Here is a 26,056-nt window from a genome sequence, read left to right as displayed (position 1 = left end):
AGGAGAGGAGAGGAGAGGAGAGGAGAGGAGAGGAGAGGAGAGGAGAGGAGAGGAGAGGAGAGGAGAGGAGAGGAGAGAGAGAAAGAAAGAACAACTCCTAGCCTGGCCCTGCAGGCTCCTTGTGAGCTGACCAAGTTGGAGGAAAGCTCTGTACTTTCGGCAGTCCCCTCAGGATATCCCCTCTCACCTTGGCAACCAGGCTGAGAAAGGGTTCTCCAGGGCCCCTGCAGAATGACAACTCGAGTTCCTGCAACCCTCTCCTTCCTTTTCCTCTGGACCCTGCCAGGGCAGGTCCTCCTCAGGTGAGCTGAGTGGGGGTAAGAAGGAGGTGCATGCAAACTCTGGCTGGGGGCAGCAGGGGCATTTGTCACAGTTTTTTCTAAGTTTGCAAAAACCCCACATTCTGGAGGGCTCCAGGGGAGGACACACATTCCCCCAATCAGGACCCAGGAGCCTTTCATGAAGTGGGTAAAGGCCCTGGAGCTGATAAGGTTTCTGCATGGGTGGGAGTTTTCTGGGCCTGGGGAGGGGCTAGGTAGCTAAGCCGCAGAACAGAGGCCATCTGTCCTGTCATCCAATGCTATCCCCCTACACTGCTCAGATCCCTAAAAATGACACCAACATCTGCTAGCTGCCCACCCAAGAGACTTTAAGTAGCAGGGGTTTGGCCCAAACAACATCAGAATGAATCTAGGCTGACCAAACCTTGGCTTTCTGCAGTCACCCTGCCTGTGTGCACATGGCTGCTCACTGTCCCTGGGTGGGCACTAAGTGTAAGTCATTCACTGACTTGGGAGCAAGACATGTTTTAGGTTCCCTATAAATGTCCCCCAACCCATTCCCACTTCTCATTAGACCAGGAGACAGTCTAGGTGAACAGGATGTGCTTAGGAAGAAAGATGGTTGTGGCTTGGGCTGAACTGGTCATAAGAACGGTACCTCCCAAAGTGGAGGGGGGGGGGTGAGGGCCACTGCAGTACTATCTTCCTCCTCTTAATTCAAGAAACACACCAGGACTGCTTGCCTCTGAGGAGCCTCCTGCCTTACTGCTTGCAGACATATTGGCTTGTTGGAAGACAGGAATGCAATTTGGGGGGGGGGGAATAAATTCCTTAAGAGTGAAAAACAGCCCAACGTGGAATGGCAACTCAGTTGGAATTGATAGGAGGATGAGGGATGAGGCAGAAGTGGGCACCCATCTGGACCTTGCTAGACCTTCTGGAGGGGAGGGGAGGCTACCTGAAGGCCCAAGCTTCAGTGGCAGCATTCCTGCTTGAGTAATTGAAGCAAGGCAGGCCCTTAGGAAGTCTTGAGTCCAACTCCTTTATTGTACATATGGAAACTAAGGCTGAGAGAGGGAATATTACCTGTCCAAGGTCACTCAGATACCCAGGAGCAGATCAGAGTTCTCTTCTTATCCCACTTCAGGGCCTTGCATGAGCAAGATTTTCAGCTCTGAACCTTCCCCATCTGCCATTTGGGTCTTCCCAGGAATGAAAGGGAGGAAGGAATGGCTACACACAGTGACTCTGCTCTCAGACAAGGTAACCCCAGAATAAAGGGGCTAAAACAGTGATTGGAGCCCAAGCCAGTGAATACCAAGGCTTGTGCCAGGGTCCTGGTGCTGGGGCTAGTAGGAGAGGTGACCTGAGAGTGAGGCTGAGGAGGGTGGCAAGGATCTGGCTGCTCCATGTGCAGGGCCCTGTAGCCTGCCAGCAGGCAGATGGCTGGTGGCCAAAAGCAGCTCCTGGCTTGTGTGAACAGCCTGTGGTGAAGCCATGGACTTCTGCTTACTCCTGCACCAGCCTTCTCGGATGTTCAGTCTCCTTAGGCCACCTACTCTCGCAGCCCCTGCCTGGGGCAAAGGTGGCCTCTGTGTCAGGGTAAGGGCTTCCTCCCACTCAGGGGATTCAAGGAGGCAGGATTTTAGGTGGTCATGGTATAGCTGCCACTGGTCTTCTCCCACTCTGGTTCCTTGGCAGCCCACCCTGACCTGCTTGCATCACAGTATTGTGGTAGATGTATTTAGTTTTGAAGTCAATAGCTCTGGGTTTGAGTTTTAACTTTACCATTTACTAGCTCTCTGTGAACAAGTGACTTCACCTTGCTGGTTTTCTGTTTCATTATCTATATAATGGGGATAACAATAGTACTTATAGAGAGGATTGATGTGAGAACTAAACTAGATAAGGTGAGCAAAACATTTAGTATGGTGCCTTAGCTATTTTTATTGTTGTGTCCATCACTAGCAGGTGTATAGATTTACTGGGAAAGAAGAGCCCGCTGGCTCAAAGGAGACTGGGACCCAGAAGAACCGCACGGTGCAGCAATGGAGGAGCTAGCTCTAGGCCTGGAGCAGTGGTGATGGCAGGAGAAGCAAGAGGCAAAGATTCCATCCAGGAGTCCAGCCTGAGCTCAGGCCTTGAGCCCCACCCTTTCCCTCAGGCTTTCCTGAGGTCCTGGTTCCTCCTCTAGCTGTTGACTAGTAAGCAGAAAAACTGGCAGGTAGAAGAGTATTTGCTGCTCTTAGAGGGAAACTTGTCAAGGGGAAAAAGGGGACGGCCTCTAGCTTAGGTCAAAGCACACTTGCTCCTTTCTCAAAATCAAGCTGTTAGAAGGAAAAGATAGTAGCTGACCCTCTCAGCATAACCACCCTACTGGGAGGCTTTCCCATGCTCCTAGAGCCCTGCTTCCCCACCCGTTTTGTTGCCAAAGCATGTTTACCTGCCTGCAGTTGCCACAATCCTGAAATGAGTCCATCTCAAAACAGTTTCCCGTAAGAGCAAATGCCAGAAGTCAAGCCTCCCTCTCCAGAAGCTAGGTCATAGAGCCTGAGTGGCTCAGCATGAAGGCCAAAAAAACTGAAACCAACTCTCAGGGATGCTATTATCCTTGAGCCCTTCCAATCCTTTGCTAGGTCAGGTAGGCAAAATGTTGCCATGGCCACATTACTAGTATTTCCAGTGAGTGGTCACTCTTCTTTGAGTGCATTCAAGGCATCTTCAGAAAGAGAACGCTGGGATACAGACAACAGGGGAGTGAGGGCATGAGTGGGGGGTTGGGGGGTAATGGGGGGATGAGGACACATATGTAATGCCTTAATCAATAAAGAAATTAAAAAGAAATTAAAAAGAAAGAAATGGAGAGAAACCAAGATGGCAGCATAGGTAAGCACCTAAACTGCTGCCTCGCACAACAATTTCAAAACTACAACTAAAAGACAGAACGGACACCATCCAGAACCACAGGAAAGCTGGCTGAGTGAAAATTCTACAACTAGAAGGAAAGAGAAAAGCTCACAGAGAATTGGAGGTACAGCACAGGGTCTTTGTGCGCGCAGAGAGGAAGGGCGGCTGAGAGCCTGGCTGACTTTCTCTGGCAGAAGGGGGAAGGAAACCCCCAACCGCATTGAACCCCAGTTCTGACTGCACTGAACCCCAGTCCCGGGCGAAACCCTGTGGACCCAGGCTCATACAGGGGGAGTCTGGACTGTCAGGTAGAGAGAAAGGCACCCGGAGACTCAGAGACCCAGGGGAGACCCAGGGGAACCCCGGCAGGCAGGCAGGGGTCTGGAGGCGCGCACGCCAGTGCGCACAAAGGCTGCGGAGGTTGCCACACGCTTTCCCTAGCAGAAGGGAGTCGGAAGGTCCTGCCTGCACTGAACCCCAGTTCTGACAGCACTGAAACCCAGTTCCAGGCGAGCCCCTGGGGACCCACGCTCTTACGGGGGGGGGGGAATCTGGACTCTCGGGCGGAGACTCGGGAGCCGGGGAAGGCAGAAGACTGGAGGTGTGCGCATGCCAGTGCGCACAAAGGCTACAGAGGTTGCCACAGGCTTTCCCTAGTGGAAGGGAGTCAGAAGCTCCTGACGGCACTGAGCCCCAGTTCTGACTGCACTGAACCCCAGTTCCAGGCGAGCCCCTGGGGACCCACGCTCTTGTGGGGGGAATCTGGACTCTCGGGCGGAGACTCGGGAGCCAGGGAAGGCAGAGGTCTGAAGGCGCGCGCGCACAAGGGCAAGGCTGACTGGAAGCCAAGACTGTCTGCTCTGCCCTGAGACTCCACCCCATCCAAGCTGAGCACAGAGGCTATTGCAATTTGGCAAGTCTAATCCTATAAGGCTGTCTCCAGCACCGAACTTCTCCCAGCGTAGACACAGCTAATCCTTACAACCAACTGGCCTGGAGGTCAATTCCTCCCAGTGATACCAACAACAATCAAGACTTAACTACAACAAGGCTGTACACACAGTCCACCAAGAGTGTCCACCTCAGGTTAACTGGGGAGGCTGACCCACTGGGCCATATAGGAAACCTAGCACACAAATCTACCCTACCAACTCAGGGAAGCAGTGAAAATGCGGCGTCAAAGAAACAGATCACAAATGAAAGAAATGGAGGAAAACAAACGACTGGATATAGAATTCAAAACCACGGTTATAAGGCTTTTCAAGAATATCCTAGAAAAGGCCGATAAATATAACGAGACCCTCGAAGATATGAAAAAGGACCAACTAGAAATTAAACATACACTGACTGAAATAAAAAATATTATACAGAGACCCAACAACAGACTAGAGGAACACAAGAATCAAGTCAAAGATTTGAAATACAAAGAAGCAAAAAACACTCAACCAAAAAGCAAAAAGAAAAAAAAATCCAAAAAGTTGAAGATAGTGTAAGAAGTCTCTGGGACAACTTCAAGCGTACCAACATCAGAATTATGGGGGTGCCAGAAGAAGAGAGAGAGGAAGATACTGAAAACCTATTTGAAGAAATAATGACTGAAAACTTCCCCCACCTGGTGAAAGAAATAGACTTACAAGTCCAGGAAGCGCACAGAACCCCAAACAAAAGGAATCCAAAAGGACCACACCAAGACACATCATAATTAAAATGCCAAGAGCAAAAGACAAAGAGAGAATATTAAAAGCAGCAAGAGAAAAACAGTTAATTACCTACAAGGGAGCACCCATACGATTGTCAGCTGATTTCTCAACAGAAACTATGCAGGCCAGAAGGGAGTGGCAAGAAATTTTCAAAGTGATGAATAGCAAGAACCTACAACCAAGATTACTCTACCCAGCAAAGCTATCATTCAGAATTGAAGGGCAGATAAAGAGCTTCACAGATAAGAAAAAGCTAAAGGAGTTCATCACCACCAAACCAGTATTACATGAAATGCTGAAAGGTATTCTTAAAGAAGAGGAAGAAGAAAAAAAGTAAAGATAAAAATTATGAACAACAAATACATATCTATCAACAAGTGAACCTAAAAATCAAGTGAATTAAAAACCTGAGGAACAGAATAATCTGGTGAATATAATAGAATCAGGGACATAGAAAGGGAGTGGACTGATAATTCTCAGGGGGAAAGTGGTATGGGGGGGTTCAGGAAGAGACTGGACAAAAATCATACACCTATGGATGAGGACAGTGGGGGGGAGGTAAGGGCAGAAGGTGGGGTGGGAACCGGGTGGAGGGGAGCTATGGGGGGAAAAAGGAGAAACAATTGTAATAATCTGAATAAAGATTTATTTTAAACAAATTAAAAAAATAAAATTTCTTTTGAGAGCCAAAAATATATAAAAATAAAAAAATAAAAATAATAAAAAGAAAGAAATGGAATGCTGGATGAGCCTTAGGTTTGAGTCCTGATTCTGTCACTCAGCAGCTGTGAGATTTGGGGCAAGCCATTCATCTTTGTTTATTTGTTTTATATTCTACATATAAGTGAGATTATACAGTATTTGCTTTCTCTGACTTATTTCACTTAGCATAATACCCTCTAGGTCCATCCATGTTGTCTCAAATGGCAAGATTTCATTCCTTTTTATTGCTGTGTGATATTCCAGTGTATGTATCTTCTTTATCCATTCATCTATCCATGTTCACCTAGATTTCTTCCATATCTTAGCTATTGCAAATAATGCTGCAATAAATATAAGGCTAAATATCTCTTTCTTCAAATGAGTGTTTGTTTTCTTTGGATGAATACCCAGAAGTGGAATTGATCGATCATATGGTAATTCCACTTTTAATTTTTTTAGGAACCTCCATACTGTTTTCCATAGTGGCTGCACCAGTTTATAGCCCCACAAGTCCCTCCTCTTTTGGAAGCCTGTTTTCTCATGTGTAAAATTGAAATAATAGTCCTCACCTCCATTACACTGAGAATGGTGAGGGTAAAAAATCTAATATATGTGAAAGCTATTTTCTAGACCTAACTGGTGAGCTGCCATGTTGATTTATGCATTCTGTCCCATCCTTCTGCCTGATGGGACGATCAGCCAGAGGTAATTAGGAACAGGGAAAGAGAGGGTCTGTGGTAAAGGCAGAATACAACTGGCCTCAAACATGTTATCTCTCCTGTCCAGGGTGGCCTTGGCAAAAGAGGAAATCAAATCTGGGACTGAGGGGTCCCAGCCCATGTCGCCCTCTGATTTCCTTGACAAGCTTATGGGGCAGACATCTGGATATGATGCCAGGATTCGACCCAATTTTAAAGGTAAAAATCATTTATTCTAAAAAACCCCTCCCTCCCCTCACCTTTTTGGGGACACACTGCCAAGATAGCTCCTATTGCCTGAATTTGGAGGGACAAGGCTAGCTCTTATAATTCAGAAGGAGCTTCTCCCTGTTGCCCATGGGCACTGCCCTCTCCTAGCAGTGCTCTAGCCTTAAGCTCAGGGAGGGAGTCCTGGAACCAGTTCCCAGCCACATGGAATGCCCTGCCAATGTGACTGTGCTTTGCTACCCTTAGGCCCACCAGTGAATGTGACCTGCAACATCTTCATCAACAGTTTCGGTTCCGTCACTGAGACTACCATGGTAAGGTCTCTCTCTTCCCCACTTCCACTCTAGTGTGAATGGGTGAAGCCCTCTAGATAGCAAGCCTTTTCTCCCTCTGTTGTCCTCTTCCACTTTCATGGTCATGGCTAAAGCCATGGTACGTGTAAAGTTGGTCACTGGGAGGAATTCTTTACCCAGTCCCTGGTTTCAGTAATAAAGGCAGATTATTCTAAGCAGCAGATGGTCCAGCTTGGGAGGTAGCTTGCTGCGGAACACAGGCTTTGGAATCAGAAAGCCTATGTTCAAATCCTGACTACCTCGAATAGCTGTGTGACCTTAGGCAGGTTACTTAAATCTCTGTCTCAGTTTCCTCATCTGTAACATGGGGGTAATTACGACACCCTCCTCTCAGGGTGGGTTTGAAATTTAAATGAGGTGAAACACATAAAGCACTCAGCAGACAACTTGGTGCATAGTAAGTGCTTAATAAATGTCTTTTACCTTTCCATCCTTGCCATATCAGCCCAAGGCAGGCCCCTTTTCCAGTGGATAATGCCCATTGCCCCTGAGATGTGATCTCAACATTTCCATCTCATGTCCCTCCTGTCCATGTATGGCTTGATGGGCCCCTGGAATATCACTGCCTCAGATGAGCCCATATCTGCACTTTCACAGGACTATCGGGTGAATGTCTTCTTGCGGCAGCAATGGCACGACCCACGACTGGCCTACCAAGAATATCCTGACGACTCGCTGGACCTTGACCCTTCCATGCTGGACTCTATCTGGAAACCAGACCTGTTCTTTGCCAATGAAAAAGGGGCCAACTTCCATGAGGTGACCACAGACAACAAGTTATTGCGCATCTTCAAGAATGGGAATGTGCTCTACAGCATCAGGTATGTGGGAGAGTTGGGGTCAAAAGGAAGACGCCAGGTGGAATCTGAGGGGTGGAAGGAGGGTCCCCTGTGTTGTGCTTGGTCCCAGTAAACCAATGTCACATCTTTCTTACTGTCCCTGCCAGGCTGACCCTCATTTTGTCCTGCCCAATGGACCTCAAGAACTTCCCCATGGACATCCAGACCTGCACAATGCAGCTGGAGAGCTGTAAGTGTCCCTAGAGTCACAGAGTAAGGCCTGGGATCCCAGCTAATTAACTCCATCTCATGATATTCCAGACAGGAAAAGGGCATCCCAGAGTGGGGAGGGACATCGCCAAGCACACACAATTCTTGACACAGATGAGACTAGAAGCCAGGGCTCGCTAACACCCAACCCAGTGTGTTTTTCCATTCCCGCACAATTTGCTGACCTGGCTGTTCCATGGGGCTGGGAATGGGAAGGCCCACCTTATATACAAATTTCCTTATGCTTGTTATGAGGGGCCATTTAAGGGTCACTTCCTCTGCCCAAAATACGTTCCCTCTCACAGTGCCTGAAGTGATTCTACTTCAACTCCTCCTGAGTTAAGACATTCAAGATGCCTGTAAAACTGCCAGAGTTGGCAGGGGTGGGGTATTCTTTGAATCTGAATACTTCATGAACACAGATAAGTTTTGTAGAGTGGTGGAAGAGGACAGTTCTAGGCTTAGGACAGTGCCCAAGGTGGCAAAGTCAGCCAAGAGCTACTCCATGGCAGAGGTTCCAGCCTGCAGGGGCTGCCCCAAGTGCAGAGAAGCTAAAGGACAGGTTGAACCATCACCTATGTCCACTCCTTTGCCATCTTCTGGGCAAGGTGAGACTTTGAGATCAGCAGACATCCACTCAGTCCTCAGAGAACAAGGCTCGCTAAGCTGTTTCCAGCATGTAATAAGTTTGTCAGCTAGAATGTGCCATATGTGGTCAGCTCTTTAAAGTTCATAAACCAATTTCATGACTAGGTTCACAATACCCTCTCACAATTCTAAAAAGTAGGTAGAGCATTTTACACAAGGGGATGTGACTTTCCTAATATGACAAGCTACTCTGGGTCAAGGCCCTACTCTGGACATTTGTGAGCCTTGGTGTTTCTGCTTCCATTTCTATCTGACATGTGTGAATATGGTCATAGATGTAGCAGGAGCCTTCACAAACTTCCTCTGTGAGCAACTTAGCATGTTCAGATGTTAGCTCTCCATTTTCCTCAGGATAAGAGTCTATGTTGTACACATTATCCCACGCATGACTGGCAAGGTATAAACAGCTCTCTCCTCCCTGGGGTGAGGTAGCAGAAGCCTTGGCTCTAAGGCTGGCTCTGCTTGAGACATGTGGTTGGTACACATGCTTACTTCCCTGGGTTTGAGATAAGGCAGGAAGTTCCCAGCTGGGTTCCTTGACATCTTTCCAACCTTTTGACATGCTTTCTAGGTCTGCCAGAATAATTTCTCTTTGGGCCTTTCTAATGCCTGAGAACTAGGTAAGAGAGAAGTTGGAAATCTTTCTGATTTGCCCACTTAGGATGGGCTATGAGACAATTGACCAAGTAACCTCTTCAGAAAGGTTTCCCTTCCCAAGATGAGCATGGAGCTCCTAAAATCCAGGCCTTACTCATCTGTTCTTTCTAGCCAGTTCTAACCCTCATCCTACTTGTATCCAACACCCCCAATCTGCAACCCTCTGCCATCTCTGTCACTTTCAGTTGGCTATACCATGAATGACCTCGTGTTTGAGTGGCTGGAAGATGCTCCTGCTGTCCAAGTGGCTGAGGGACTGACTCTGCCCCAGTTTATCTTGCGAGATGAAAAGGATCTAGGCTATTGTACCAAACACTACAACACAGGTAAAAACCCAGGATCTTCACTGGCTCTGAGTCACAGGAGGGCCTCCAGATGGGAGGGAAGGGGGTAAGGCAGCCAACTTATATGGAAGGTTCAGTCTATGTCAGATATAGTGTTAAATGCTTTAGATTCCTCATTTCATTATGGTAGGGGTTATCAGCCCCCTTTTTCTGAAAGGGCAAACTGAGGTTCTAAGAAGTTAAATCAATTGCTTAAATCACACAGCTGGTAAATGGCTGATTTAGAATTCAAATTCAGATTGATCTAATTCCAAAGCCCATGTTCTTGTCCCTGTCACATGCTACAGAGCAAATGGGCCTGTGCCACTGAATGGAAGTGTTCCACCTGTCTTGGGGTCAACTTCATGAGGAAGGTGGTGAAGATACATCTGGAAGTAGTCAATGACTGGGCTGAACCAGGAGGGAATAGGCCTCAGGGCACTTGCCAGCTTCTTGTCCACACCTTCTACTACTGACAACGCTGCCGAACTCTCTTGGACTGGCTTGTCTACCCAGGTGTGATATATGGGCTAGGGAGTAGAGAGGAGCTGCCAGAGAATCTGCCCCTGCTGCTTCCTCAATTCCCTTGGCAATTTGGCTGCTAAGACTTATGACCCTGAGATAGAGATCACAGGGTGAAGAGGAGAGACCCTAGGTACCTCCTATGGTGTGCCACCCTATGAATATGTGAGTTTCTGTATGGGTAGTGAAGAGAGGAATGGGCCATTGAACTTTTTTAAATGCTGGTGGGAGTGGAATTTGGTATAACCTTTATTGAGGGGTGAAACCTGGCAATTTGTATATAGTCCCCGGGGAGCCTATTCAAATGTTGATTCCTGGGCTCTACCCCTCAGAGATTCTGGTCTGTATTTGAACAAACCATCCTGAGCATTCTGATGCAGGTGGTCCAGGGGGCATGTTTTGAGAAACTTTAATCTAGAAGCTAAAAATGTTTTCCTCCCTGATGATCCAAGAATCCCCATTCCTTAGAATTTATTATAAGGAAATATTTTAAACTATCATATTGACTTTAGATCCCAAGAAGGCTCCTGGGTCACTGTTTATACTAGCAGAAACATGGAATTGTTGTAAATATCCACCAATAGGACAGAGGTTAAGTAAATTACATAGTGCCTCTGCTTGGCGGGGTATTACCCAGATGTTTAATAGGATGCTTGCAAGTTGCTTATATCAACAGGGGAAAGTACAAGTGGAAAAGGCTTAGATTCAAAGTTGTGTACACAGAATAATATAGTGTGGTAAAAGAAACAAATCGAAAGCACATGGTTTAAAATTCTGGAAGGAAATAGCACAAAATGTTTTTAAAGTAGTGTGATGTACTATATTTAGATAAGGGTAAGAACTTTGTAGTCAGAGCAGAGCTTGAGCTCTGGCTCCAACATTTACCAGTGGGTACCCTTAAGAAGCATAACTTGATCTCTTCAAGCCTCAGTATTTCTATCTGTAAAATGGAAAATAATATTTTCCTGCCCTAAAGAGTTCCTATGGGATTTAAACGAGACAAACTTAATAAAATCAGAGTACTTAGTAGGGGCTTGTCAGCTTATGAATATTATTATTCCTTCTCTACTTCTCACTTTTTTCTGTACTAAACAAGTGTGAATTTTGTCATTACAAACAAAACTGCTATAACCAAAAAAAGGGAAAGAAAATAAAAAAAGAAAATATGGATACCTAGCAAAGGCATGTCATGGCAAGAAGCCCAGAGGTGAGGTGGGGTGGACTAGGGGAGCAGTAGGAGATCACAGCATCACACAGCATGTCAAAGCCATAATCAATCACTCATGAAATCACCAGCCTTGAGGAATCAGACAGGCCTGATAACAGCAAGCCTAAGCCAGAATAAAATAACAGTATACACATCCTCTGCTTTTTGCTTTGGTTATTCTGAACCTCTGCCTCTAAGAGAAGCTCTGAGCTAGTGTTTTCTTAGCCTCAGTGTGTGGGAAGCAAAGCAAAGCGAAGATGGCTGGCAGAGGAGGCAAAGCATTGGTACATGTGCCTGGAGCCAATGCACTTTTGTTGGTGGACTAGAATGCTGCTGCCTGATGCATAGGAACCAACCCACTGCATGCTGTCTACAGCTGGTCTCTCTTGGACATTGTTTCCAGATGTTTGCTATTCAGCTGCTCTCACTTGCTTAAGACATAGACAGTGTTTATTTCAGTGAATCATTGTTGTTAGAGAGTTTCTAGGGTACCAGCAAGCCCAAGCAAGGCTGCTTAGATTTGAGTGGAGTCTAAGCTCATTGCTTTCTTAATAATGATGATAGTACCAGCTACCTATGTACATTATCTCATTTAATTCCCACAATAGCCCAGTGATGAAGTTGATATTATTATCACTCTGTTTTACAAGCAAGGAAACTGAAACTCAAAAAGGTTAGGTTTTTTCCCTGAGGTCACATAACTAGTAAATGGAAGATTCAGAATTCAAGCCCAGGCAGTCTGGCTCTGGAGCCCTTCTGCTCTTAATCCTCTTGTAGTGATATCATGTGGAAGGCCTTCTGCTGGAAACTAAAATGCTGGGAGCAGGAGGTCAAGTCCTTGATGGCTGCTCTGAGAGCTTCCTCAAAACACATTTGGCACTCCCTGGGACCATTTTGAAGACTCATTTATTGGTCCAGCTGAGGAACCCAGAGGCTAGCCCTCAGAGATAAGACTACCCTAGTCCTGCCTCTCAGGCTCAGCTGCAGGCTGGGGACCGGGGCCTCATACCTCACCTCTTTCCTTGCAGGGAAATTCACCTGCATAGAGGTAAAGTTTCACCTGGAACGGCAGATGGGCTACTATCTGATTCAGATGTACATCCCCAGCCTACTCATCGTCATCCTGTCCTGGGTTTCCTTCTGGATCAACATGGATGCTGCACCTGCCCGTGTGGGCCTAGGCATCACCACCGTGCTCACCATGACCACTCAGAGCTCTGGCTCCCGAGCCTCTTTGCCAAAGGTGAAGAGACATGCAATAGAACTTGCTTGCCATAGAGCTGTTTCTCATTCATCTCAAATCCTACCTGCTCACTATTTTCCTTGGATTTAAGGTAGAGAAGAGCCATTGAGCAAGAGCAAGTGGCTGCATTCTCTTCCCCCATAATATATGGCTAACAGTGTGGAAGCTGGGGTCATGGATGCTGTCTGGCTAGGGAACAGGTAGAGACAGTGCCTGATTTACTTCGACTTTCACCAAGAAATACTACCATGTCTAAGATGAAAAGACCCTTAGCAAGTAGAAAGTTTCCCTCCCCCATGGTACAGATGAGGATAATACAGCCCATACAGAATGACCTCTCAAGGTCATGGCCCACAAGAAACAAAGAAATATAAGCATTTTAAACCAACAGCTGTCTCTTACTGTGTCAGAAATCAGATACTATTACAAAGAGCTCTAGAGACAATGTCTGTTCTTTTGGGGTGAGAAAAAGTTGAGGTAGCAAATAGTGATTAAAGTCAGTGGACTCTGCTCATCTGGGGCCTGGTGATGTTTTGATTATGCTAAAGATTTGTGCTGATGGGACTGGGCTAGGTTCTCCCTGCCTTGTGTCTTCATGTATGGAATTTAGAGGTCATCTCAAAGTCCTATGGTCAGCAAGTGTCTGAAAAAAAAAACCAGGGAGAAAGCCCATCCATTCTATAAATATTTATTGAGCATATACTATGTACCAGACACTGTACTAGGCCACAGAGAAATCATGGGAAGCAAAAACAACAGAGTTCCTTGTGGATTTTACAATGAACATATTCCCTCTTGTTCTGATTTGATGGGAATCAGGACCTATGATCTCTCATCTCCTAGTGCTCATTCCTAAGAAGTTTACTGAGGACTTAAACAGGAGGTAATCTGGACATCCCTAGTAAATTTACCAATTTGCTAAATGAGGGTGAGTAGCGGTTAAGAGAAAGAGATTAGAGTCAGGCATATTTAGGCTTAAGTCCCAGCCTTATCATTTACTAATGGTGACCTTAGGAAAATTTCTAAACCTTTCAATCTCCTCTCCTGTAATGTGGGAATAAGAATATTACCTCTTCCAAAAACAAGGGTGAAAAAAGAATATTACCTCTTCTAGAGGGTTATTACAAAAAATAAGTAAGACAATGTATTAACACAGAAGAGTGTTTGGCAAATAGTAACCACTCAATAAATGCTAGCTACTATTGTAATTATTAGGTGTCAGGGTAGAAATAACTGAGTGGTAGACCTAGAGCTAAAGCAGCTGGTGATGATCCCAATCATTTTTAAGGTACCAGGAAATCTTTGAGGTGGTCCAACACCTTTAGGAATAATTGGTGACAAAGTTCAGATTAGTATCAAGTGTCCCAGGGGAAATTGTCAGAGATCTTCTCCTATGATTATGTTTTCTAAATGGTCAGGGGTATTAAGGAGGGGCTATTATGGCCGTTTTGTACTAATGGCCTTGCATGAAGACCAGAGGCAGAAAAGTAGTTCAGACCTAAGTACCCTGTCCTAGTTTACTGCCACTGCCACGCAAAGAGATTCTTCTCTAACTCATTTTGTCTTGCCCTCTCAGTAGGTTTTGATGACCTTTTCATTAACCTATTATCCAATAAGCAAAATATGAAGGCATGTACCCCAAACAAAATAGTTTCACTGACCAGGCCCACAGAACAAGGGACTGATTAAATCAGGGAGCTTCTGCTCATTCTTGAGTGTATGCAACATTAAATTTGGTGGAAGCCCCAAGGAAAGAGGTGGGGCCAGGTCAGGGGCTTCTGAAAACCACACCAATCCCACCCCAGTACAACTCTAGTGTGGAGGATGAGAGAAGCAGAGGCTCACATTGTGAAGGAACTCAGCTGGGATAGTCATTCCTCATGTCCCCAGGAAACCACTTCTTCATTGCCATATGGGGGTCCCAAAGGCATTGATCTCCATCTTCTTGCCATTCTTGATATATACAACGCCAGGTGGCTCAGTGTAGAATGGAAAGGCTAAATGGAATATTCTACCAGGGACTGAAAGATTAGACCTAAAGCCACAGCAGTTGGAGAAGTGGCCCAATTCTCTCGAGATCCTGCTATCTAAATGGCCCATAGTTCTTGGGGTAAGTAGTAGTGAGGAGGGCAAAAACAGGAAACAGAAGCCAGTACAGAAAAATACATTGCTAAACCATCCACTCATTCATCCATCCATCCATTCTTTCAAAAAGTATTTACTATGTGCCAGACACTCAGCTAGGCACTGGGATTGAACAGTGGATATAATAGAAATAGTCCCTGCCATCCAAGAGTTCAGTCTAGTGAAGGAAATGGCCAGTTGTATTTGACGGATGCTAAGAAATTTTAAGTAACCTGGGCACATAGAGCAGAGGCAACCAATCCAGACTAGAATGTTTAGGAAAGCGTTCCCAAAAAATGTGGTATCTGAAGTGAATAGTAAAGTAAGTTATTGAGGTAAGAGAGACAGGAAGATACTGTCTCTTGGGGAATCTACTGAAATAGTTCACCATGGCAGGATCATAGATTGCAAGGGGTAAGATGGAACTGAAGAAGTAGGCAGAGGTAACTAAGATGTTACACTATGGGAAGTATAGACTGTATTGTAAGGGTACTGAAGAGCTAATGAATGGTTGGTAGCAGGGGAGTGATATAATCACATTTACATTTTGAAAACAAAACTCTAGCTACTGTTTTGGGAACAGATTGGAGATGGCAAGCATAGATGCACAGAGACCATTTAGGAAATTGTTGCAGTCCTTCAGATGAGCTAGGATAGTGAGTGGATGGATTCCAGAGATATTTAAGATATACTACTGACAAACTCATCCTTAACAAGACTCTTCCTGCTGCTTAAAGTGTCCTTTCCTTTTGATGATCCAACACCCTTTACAGACCTCGCTTATCATTACCTCATTGTTAATCTTTGCAGCAGTTACTAGACATCCCTGGGGGCACAGTGGGACTTGGAGATAGAGAATTAAAGAGGATGCCCTCTTAGTAGTGGGTGGCAAAATGGAAATAGAAGAATGCTTAATCAGGGTTGCCTAGCAAACCACCACTCTCACCCACCTCAGTGGAATGCCCCTAAGAGGCAGAGCAGGGTTTCTCAACCTTAGCACCCTTGCCATTTTCGGCCAGATAATTCCTTGGTGTGTGTGTGTGTGAAGGGGATGCGGGGTAGAGAGACCTGTGCATTGTATGATGTTTAGCAGTGTCCCTGGCCTCTACCCACTAGATGCCAGTAGCCACCACCAACCCCGAAATTGTACAACCAAAACTGTTTCCAAATATTGCCAAATGCCCAAGTTAAGAACCACGAAGATGGAAGGTTTATCCAGTGAGACCTATTCCTTACCTGGAGTCTGCAGTACCTTCACTGTCCAACATAGCAGAAGCTGGTGAAAGAAGTTGTCTGTCATCAATTCTGTTCTTGCTAGGGACCCCTCTAGGCTGAGCTAAGCTGCTCAAAACTATGTAGGGAGTCAATCTAGTCGAGGAGGTAAACTTTTACAAGTCTGACTTCATAAACTTGAGTTCTGAACCTTCTCTTGGTCCCACTCACCCACAACTCTGTTCCAGAAGTGAGTATTCAATATTCACAAGGGAAATAAGAGAGAAAAGTACTTAAGGGTTTCCAAGGCAGGTAGTGAGAGGACAGCACTAAGGACTGGATAGGGTATGGAAACTTAGAGAAGTTTCCATAGCCAGGAGTGGGTAGCACTCTCTTAGGATCCCTTCCCTGTTCTGCTCTCCCGTGTGGTTAATGAGGCCCCAACTTGCCACTGAGCTCAATTCCTTAGCAGGGGACTCTCACAAAGAGCTGGAGGAAAAACCACAGGGTCAAGGGAAGAACAGGGGTGGAGGAGGAAAAGGGAGGAACTCCTAATATGATGAGACTTTGGCCTAGGTAAATGGCAGTGCCACTGAATCAAAAGCTCAGAACCCCTAACCCCAAGATTATGCCTTCTCACTGGGTGATCTTGGCTAAGACTTTTTCTCTTAGGCCTCAGGTGTCCTTACATGTCTCATAGGGGAATAACCAACCCTGACCAATTACCACCATGGCTGTGAGAACTCTAGAACATAAAAGGGGGGGAAAAAGAGAAAAGGGCCAACAAATGCAACACTCATGCTAGTTGCTACTTATTGAAAGAAAAGACTCAGAAGATGCCTTTGTCAGTGTGTTCAGTGGTTATAGCATCAGCCTACACAACAAAAGGTCACAGGTTCGATTCCCAGTCAAGGCACATACCTGGGTTGTAGATTTGATCCAAAGCCCCAGTCAGGGTGCATGCAGGAGGCAACCAATCTATGTGTCTTTCTCACATTGATGTTTCTTTCTCTCTCTCCCTCTCTCTCTCTTCCCTCCCTCCCTTCCACTCTCTCTAAAAATCAATGGGAAAAAATATCCTGGGGTAAGGTTTAACCAAAAAATAATAATAATCAGAAGAAGATAAGAATAAAAAGAATAATCAAAATCAGAAGTATAAGTACGGAAGGAAGGAAGGAAGGAAGGAAGGAAGGAAGGAAGGAAGGGAGGAAGGGAGGGAGGAAGGGAGAGAGAGAGAGAGGTGTAGGGAGAAAAGGCAGATGGAAGTGGAGGTTGGACAGTGTAGAGAGGTGAAGGATAATCTGACATAGGACTTCAGAGAATGGAACATATGGTAGAAAGCTTCTTTAAAAACCAGAAGGAATTCAAGATAAAACTGAAGAACACCAGGTAGTTGATATGGGCTGGCAACCCACTGGATAGGCCATGGAAGAACTCTAAAAAGGTTGACTGCTCTATTGATGGATATTACAGGTGTCCTATGTGAAGGCAATCGACATCTGGATGGCTGTGTGCCTGCTCTTTGTGTTCGCTGCCCTGCTGGAGTACGCTGCTGTGAATTTTGTCTCCTGTCAGCATAAAGAATTTATAAGACTTCGAAGAAGGCAGAGGCGCCAGCACATGGTGTGTATAATTAGAAAGGGGCCAACTTTCTCCCCAGGACTCCTTTTTCCCTACCACTCTTCCCACAAACTAGACCAAACCTAGGGCTGCAAGGACTAGATAGGCAATCAGAAACCCTGGATTCTAGTCCCTGGGTGGTCACAGATAAATTAAATACTTTAACCCCTTTGATTCCATTTCCTTATCTGTCCCTTGGAACACTAATGCCTATAGGGCAATTTACTAGAGTGATTAAGAGCATAGGCACAGAGCTGGGCACATAAACACCGAAAAAAAATGTTAGCCAGTATTAGAACCTTATCAAGTTAATCCATATGAGATTGCTTTGAAAATTAGTAATGGTTGCTCCTGGCTCTCCTTCAACCCAAGAGAAAGGTACTCCAGGTTGTCATATACTGATTAAGAATTCAATAGCTCTAGCTGGTTTGGCTCAGTGGATAGAGCGTTGGCCCATGGACTGAAGGGTCCCGGGTTCAATTCTGGTCAAGGGCACGTACCTCGGTTGCAGGCTTGATCCCCAGCCTGGTCAGTTGTTCCATGTGGGAGGCAACCAATTGATGTGTCTCTCTCACATCAATGTTTTTTTCTTTCTGTCTTTCCCCCTTCTCCATCCCCTCCACTCTCTTTAAAAATCAATGGAAGCCCTAGCTGGATTGGCTCAGTGGATAGAGCGTCAGCCTGCAGACTGAAGGGTCCCGGGTTTGATTCTGGTCAGGGGCACGTGCCCGGGGTTGCGGGCTCGATCCCCAATAGGGGGCATGCAAGAGGCAGCCGATCGGTGATTCTCATCATTGATGTTTCTGTCTCTCTCTACCTCTCCCTTCCTCTCTGAAATCAGTAATAAAATAAATGGAAAAATATCTTCGGGTGAGGATTAACAAACAAAACAAAAGAATTCAAGAGTCCAGCCTTGGTGCCTTTTAGGGGAGGATTTTAAAAGGGCCCTTATAGCTATGCTGGAATTAAGAAGCCATCACTTGCCTCTTCTAGTTGTTGGATTTCTTTGCCTTGATCTTCATTGGATGCATCAGTTGTTGGATATGAATTGTTCTCTCTTACTCTTGTTTGCTAACCCCATATCTTCTACAACAGAGTGATCACCTGGGGAAATTGAGTAAGGATCTTGCCGTCATGACAATGGAGGCAGTTTACCCCCATTGCCCAGACAATATGTGTTAGGTACATTGTCAAGGCAACAGAGATGCCTGAACCACTCTCACAGAAAAAAGTGCCAATGTATGAGCAAAGCTGAAAGCTTTGCTGATCTACATACTGGTCGCTTAATCATCACACACAGAGTTCCTGTCTGTCTAAAGCTCTGACTCATTGCTTTTTGCCTAGTATGGGGGCTCAAAAGCCAGAGGGGCAAGCACATCTCTTTGGGGAGGAGGAAGAGGGAAGGGAGGAGAAAAATGATGTTCTGAGCCCCCTGTTGGAGACACTCTAGCACTAAAGTTCCTTTCCTCTTAACACCCCACCTCCCACTTCAGCTGCTCCTGAGGTACCCCTACCATATGTCATGATGGAGGCAGGGCTCCTGTCTCATCTATCGGTTTTTAGGAATTGATCATTTCTTGCCCTGCTTTAATCCTTTAGTTGGGCCCTTGGAATTTCGCCCTCTAGTGGAATGATTCATAACTGCATCTCCGTGAGTAAGACCCATTCTTCAACAGACCTATAAGCCCTTCCTATCCCATGCTGAAGCATAGAAAAAATATACAGACTTGGCATAAGGACAGGAGGATGCACTATTTTCTAATATAACTGCCCCTACCCCCTCTTTAGCTAAGTCAAACCTTCCTGCAGCTACCAAAATCCTATTGTTATAGGAATTTTTATCTTGATTCCTTCTCAATGCCTACCTTGAAAAAGAAGAGTAGGCTTCCAAACAATTCCAGATTCCTTTTGCCAGCTAAATTGCCTGTGTGGGTGTCCCAGCAACAGAAGACTGCTGCAGTTAATGTAGAGCTACTGGTTGACACTAGCCCCATCACCTTCCCTTCACCTCTCCCTCCCCGAACTGCCCACAGCCTATCCCCTCCTGGTTGTATATAGGTGGATCCTGATCTCATAATGGAGTCTGTCATAGCCAGTGCTCAATTATGAGTTACAACAGTAGCTTGGGCCCTACTTAAGCTCATGGATCCTGCCTGAAAGTTGGCTGGGCTTACTATTAATGTAAATAAAACTTGAAAATCCAAACCATTAGTCCATGGCCCACTTTGAGTTTCCTAAAGCCACTGCTATCCCAGAGGAATGGTAGCAGGGATCCTGGAAGTCACTGAGCTGACTGGAAAAATTGATGCAGAGTTGATCCATTTTTAGAACCTCTATCTGGGCCCTGCTGGAGAAGCAGCAGTCTTTAGTCTGAGAGAAGCCCTTTTAAGGGAAGGAAGATAATCCATATGCTTTTCAGGGAACCCATAGCCAAGAGAATTTTAGGTGTGTTCTAGGAGCCAGCCAGCTGTTCACCCAACTCCAGGCTTAATATTATTCTTTTCTAATCTCTCCTCAACCACCAAACTCCACTGCATGATGGTCTTCTTCCATGTCACTGTCTAAAGTAGGTTACCCTTTTCCCATACATTTCTGATTTGTCTTCCCAGCTAGTCTAAGTGTCACAGGAAAGGGTCTGTCTCTCTTGTTTTTATAACCTCACTGAGGCCTAGCACCAGGCTCTGGACACAGTACCATTTAACCCAGTTCACCAACCTTTGTAGGCTGACTGGTGAGGGCTATTTTTCAAGCTGGAGAGAGAGGAAGCCTTGCTATTATCAATAGGATACCTTGAGAAATGGAAGAAATTTCAAAATATTGCCAAGTCATCTCAGGGGCTTGGCCCCAGAATGCTGCTTGCTTCTGTCCCTTCCCCAGCACCCTCCTCCATTCTCCAATCTCTTCTCTTCACTTCAATACCTATCATTCAATACCTATCACTCTTTTCTACCTCCACACCTCACCTCCCACACTGTGCATTCCCTTACCAGGTTGGTTTTGGAATATCTTCCCTCTCTAGTTCACCAGCCCTCCTCCCCTATATATAGCTACAACAAAAATGTTCTATTTTAATAACTGTGGAAGCAATAATGTGGTGTTTAAGTCTCCATTATCCCTCCCAACACACACACACACACACACACACGCACACACCCCTCAGAACTGGGCCTAAATAGATAATACCCAAATCCAGGACTTCCACCCTTGGATTTCAGGTCACTTATCTTTGCTCCCCCAACTACAAATGGTGTAATACATTTTTAAAAATTTCTTAAAGCCAAGAACCACTTACTCTATATTAGCCACATTTTTTCTCCTGTGTAAAATAGCATTTTTTCAGCCTTGGAGATATTTCCCTTTAAATTTACTGTGATTGGAGAAAGGGGGAAATAATTAGATCTATAAAAACAGAAACAGCCATTGGATTCAATTCTCTTTCAGAGCTTTTTGCAAACAAATATAGTTCATGCTTGTATCTTCTTGCTGGGGGGCTGAGGGGATCAAGATGAGCAGTGAGGAATGGGGGATCTAAAGGACCTGAACTGGAAAGCAAAATAGAAAATCATTTTATTTATCCCCTTATTTTTCAATTATTTGGGGGTTATTTTGTTTACCTCTGGTTCTTCATTTCTAAAATGGGTCCAGCACAACCTCTCATATAGGAATAATGTGGAATGAATTTGAGAATACAGGTTAGGTGAGCCAGGGACTTTGGTGACTGAGGTTACATAAATAACTGAGCAGAGAGCTAAGGCTGCCCCACTGCAACAACTCAGGGCCAAAGCAAAACCACAGTTGTGAATTGTCTCTGGCCTACTACTCATACAACTATCTCCACAAAACCTGGCAAAATCAATGATTGGGTAGCAAAGCTCTCTTGCGGGCAGAGTCTTTCTCTTTAAGAGAGAGTCTTCCCTATGCCAAAGGTGCTACTCTTTCTAGAGGCTGAGAGCATGAGGACATTGTACGGAGGTGGGGCAAGGAATAATTTTTTTTTTTCTGGCAAGGACTTTGTAACTGAGTAAGATCTGGCTCCATGTGAACAAATCCATTCCCTGTCCTATATTCTGAAGCATGTGGCTCATCAGATCATTCATTTATTCAACTGCTATCCACTGGATGCCTACTAGATGCCAGATACTGTGTTAGGCATGGGGGACACAGCAGTGAACAGGACTAATGCTTTTTCCTAAGTTGGTACCATGAGCCCATAGGAAGCAGGAAACGACATGGGATCTGTTGTCAAATCTCTGCTTTGAGCTTGCCTTTCCCTGATGCCTGATGATAGGCTAGGGCCTTCTAGTGATATAATAATAAAGGGTCACTGGGACCCAACAGACCAACATCTCATCTATGAAGCCACTTTACAATGTTATCACAACTTCAGAGGTCCCATTATAAGAACCCTATGATGTCCTTCTAATTGCACAGCATGTGTAAAAATCTACTTTATTCACATTTTATGTATATCTATGTCACATCCATTCAACAAGCATATTTCTTATTCTGTTTTAGCACTGAAAGTCCCCAGTCTCAGGAAGCCTTCAGTCCTGGGCAAACCAAGAAAGTAGTTGGCATCATCCCACAAGAGGGCATTTCACTTCAGGTGTTTTCTTAGCTGAAGCTTTTACTCTTGTAAACATCAATACTCTTAAAAATTATAACCATCTTTGAGTGAAGTATTTCTAGGTTCTGGTATATATTTACTTGTCTTCTGTCTAATTTCCAAGCTGTGAACTATCATTTTGGATGGTAGTATGTCCTTTAGAAGTAAACAAAATTAGGCGTGTTTGAGTTGTATATAAACAAAGAGTAAATAGGATCTGAGTGGGGGGCCTGAAAGGCTCTTATATGAGTAAAGCTCTCTCTATTGATCATGCAGGGGCTTTGGCTCTCTTTCTCTCTCTCTCCTTCCCTCCCTCCCTCCCTCTCTCCTCTATCTCTCCCATTCTCTATTTCTCTCTAGCTCTACTTCTAACTCTAGATTTTTGTCCTTACTTCCTAGTTCTCAGCTGTGTTACAGCTATGCAAAGTTGTCAGCTGAAGATTAGATAAATGAACTTTGCATAATCTGCTACATTACTTAGTGCTTATATAAAATTTACTTCCTCGATGTTAATATGTTCATCATAATGCATGTAGCATAGATGAAAGGAATGCGTACTGGGTAAGAAATGTTACCCTAGATGTACTGACCCCTATGTCAAAATCAGCTGATTTGCAGAGAAACACATGTATCTGCAATAGAGTAATCAGCTTTACTCTCATTTGGATAACTCACTAGGTTATTTAAAATTTTTGGAATTTTCATCTTTGAGTGGAGATAAACAATTTTTAAAAGATACCATGTAAATGGAGAATTAATTCTGTAGCTCTTGAAAGTCATTGAATTCAAGTTCACCAAGTCTAAAAATCTCAACTGTGCTTTCTAAAGATTTCACTTTTTTTTATTTATTTTGTTTATTATCAGTCAGAGATAACATTGAAATGTTCCTCCCACAGTGGGTTGGTACTTCACTAGCTTTTAGATGGCTCTAAATGATGTTATGCATTTTTAAAAAAGCAGCTTGGGGCTTATCTGCAAATGGAAATGAAATCGTAACATACCATATGATACTTAGCATATATGTATCTCATGAGTAGTTTTGTGGCCATTTAAAAAAAGCATGCAAAAGGGCCTGTGGATGGGAAAGGCTAATTATTTGAGCCTGTGGTAGGAGGGGCAGAGGGCACAGTAAAGGCCAGGCTCTGGGTGGGAGGTAGCAGAGCAAAGAGTGGTGCAGATTAAGATGATAAATGTCGGGATCTAGTAGCAGTGGTCTAGACACCTTGTCTGCATAGCCTCACCTGTGAGATATTTGTATGGACGGCTCTCTATCCTTCTGCCTTATAGCTGTGTCCTCACATTCTGCCTTTGCTTCTATGTAATTCTAGGAGGAAGATAACATCCGAGAAAGTCGCTTCTATTTCCATGGCTATGGCCTGGGCCACTTCCTGCAGGCAAGGGATGGAGGTCCGATGGAAGGTTCTAGCATTTATAGCCCCCAGCCTCCAGCCCCTCTTCTAAGGGAGAGAGAAACCATGCGGAAACTCTACGAGGACCAAGCCAAAAGGATTGACACCATCTCTCGGGCTGTCTTCCCTTTCACTTTCCTCATCTTCAACATCTTCTACTGGGTTGTCTACAAAGTGCTATGGTCAGAAGATATCCACCAGGCACTGTGAATAGGATCAGGACTAGAGAGTCTAACTGTTGGCCTCCTTCTTCCTCATGGATAGACTTTCCCTGTTAGATTCCATCAGGTGGTTAAACAGTTTCTTCATGATCTGCCACTCAGAACTTCATCTGCCAATCCCAAAACTATGTGGGTCTATACTCTATAATGCCAACGGTGACTGCACAAGATGGTTTGTCTACTCTAATCCAGATTTTCTCCATGCTATCCTGTTTCTCATGAAAGTAAATATTGGACATACTCTGGGATGACCTTCCCTTGCTGAAGTCTCTCTGTTTTCCATTTCTCTAGTGGAGACTATTCAGACCACTGCTACTAGATCCCGACATTTATCATCTTAATCTGCACTACTCTTTGCTCTGCCACCTCCCACCCAGAGCCTGGCCTTTACTGCGCCCTCTGCCCCTCCTCCTACCACAGGCTCAAATAATTAGCCTTTCCCATCCACAGGTGCTGCCCTGTGTGACCCAGTCAGGTTTTCTTGACTGTGGGAGGAAGGCAAGGTGACAGGTTCTCCACCTCTCAGCAAGGTTGGAACAGTCATGGGTTGCACTGGGGTAGGGCATTGCTATACAATCCAATGAGAGGTCTTCAGATCTCCTACAATGCTCAACACTGTCAGAATAGGATAAGGAATTTTGGACTTTCAGAAAGACCATCCTTCCAGACCTACCTGAACTTCCTGGTCTCCGAAATATGTTTTTCCCTAACTAACATGGTGACAGGGCATGATTAGCTGTTAGAGGAGTATAAAAAATGCTTATTTTTAAGGAACTTACCCACCGATGTTAGAAAACTTTTAAGAAAAGTGAAATCCAAGGTAGTAGAACCCAGGAGAAACTATCCTCAGAGAGTCTTTCGTTGGCTAGTTTTTCATTTGTTTCTTTTCTCCAAAGTCTCTTTATTTCCCAGGGCCCCTCATTTCCAACTTGCCCCATTACCTCCTGTTAGTAAGCAAATAATAGTGTTATGCAACCTTTTCCAGGATAAAGTGGGCTTTGAGGTGCCTGGGAGGAATTCTATCCTCACAGGATAGAGGACCCCTATCCTGGACAAACATTGACTTGGCCAACCTTAGGGAAGTAGTTATAGAAGTTAGAGAGCCATAAGTTGGAATTATTTCTTAACCCTTCCCTTGCTTTCTTTCTCCTTCTACAATGAAGAAGGTTAGCAGTCATTTGAAGATACCAGAAATGTCAGAATAGAGAGGGTGTAGAAGAGTCCATTTTGAACCTGATATACCACATGGACATGGGGAAGCATGGACCTGGTACACTGAGTCCTTTGAAATGACCCAACTGTGGTGAGAATGAAAAAGGCAATATTAAAGTGCAGGGCTAACAGTTGGAAGGCAGAGGTGATCAAATGATCTCTTAAACATCTTGACCTTTCCCTGGATCTAGAATAAATAACTATGTAAATCCTCTCTCTCTCTCTCTCTCTCTCTCTCTCTTTCTCTCTCTCTCTCCCCCCTCCCTCCCTCTCTCTCTCTTCCTCCCTCCCTCCCTCTCCCTCACCCTCTCCCTCCCTTCCCCCCTCTCCATTCTTCCTTTCCTTCCTCTCTTCCTCAAAATAGTGTTCAGAATTAAAAGTCAATAAATCTAGTAACCAAAGTAAATCCTATATTCAAACCAAGAACTCAGCTTCCCACTCCCTCCCCCTTTTTTCTATTGATCTTGCCTACTCTTTCCTGTTCACTGAGATACATCTCTTGCCCATCTCTTAATTTTGAAGAGAGCATTCTGAGCTGACCAGGATAGTTGGACCAGAAGTTAATCTTATCGATGATATTATGACTCTGGTGACAAGGAGATTCAAAACTAAAGGATCAGATTAAGGGAAGAGATTGAATTAAGGGGCAGAGAGTCCCTGTTTTCCCATTTCTGCCCAGGTAGTGCCAATCAATGAGATGCCACAAGCAATATCCTTTTGAAAGAAGCAGAAGAGTGTCTCTTTGATACTCTCTGTGCAGGGTTAGGGTGTCAGGCTGCTGCAGCCCGAAAGCGGGGGTAGTGGGGGGTGGACTATGGAGATGAGCTTATTGCACAGAGCTCTACTTGTTATAGATCTTGTCCAGATGGGCCAACTGCACAAATCTGCCCTGTTGGAAGTCTCAAGAACAATGCCCTGGAGACAGCTATAACACTGAGCAAAAGAGCCTGCCCAACTGGGACTCAGCTCAGGCCATCAGCTGGTGCTGGGAGCCAAAGAAGCCAAAGTACAAACCAACATAATAGTCCAAAGGAGTTCACAAAGCTACTCAGAGGATATGCCAGGTGGAAGGTACTCTCCCGCCCCATCAGTGCTCCCAAGTGGAGAAGGGAGACACATGATATCACAATCAGG

General features: G+C 45.0%; 1 protein-coding gene across 1 annotated transcript; it reads left to right on the top strand.

Moving 5' to 3' along the window:
• Positions 1-231: 231 nt before the first annotated feature.
• LOC308240183 (glycine receptor subunit alpha-4-like) lies at positions 232-25,944 on the top strand (the record flags this gene model as incomplete). Its single annotated transcript, XM_080653120.1, has 9 exons — positions 232-302; positions 6,377-6,507; positions 6,763-6,830; positions 7,467-7,690; positions 7,816-7,898; positions 9,409-9,549; positions 12,304-12,518; positions 17,328-17,477; positions 25,777-25,944. 9 exons carry the CDS (start codon positions 232-234, stop codon positions 25,942-25,944), a joined length of 1,251 nt encoding a protein of 416 aa, XP_080509246.1.
• Positions 25,945-26,056: the final 112 nt, after the last annotated feature.

The sequence above is a fragment of the Plecotus auritus genome (assembly GCF_963455305.1).
Source record: "Plecotus auritus genome assembly, chromosome: X".
Taxonomy (NCBI): Eukaryota; Metazoa; Chordata; class Mammalia; order Chiroptera; family Vespertilionidae; genus Plecotus; species Plecotus auritus.
This window is presented reverse-complemented; position numbering and strand designations above follow the sequence as displayed.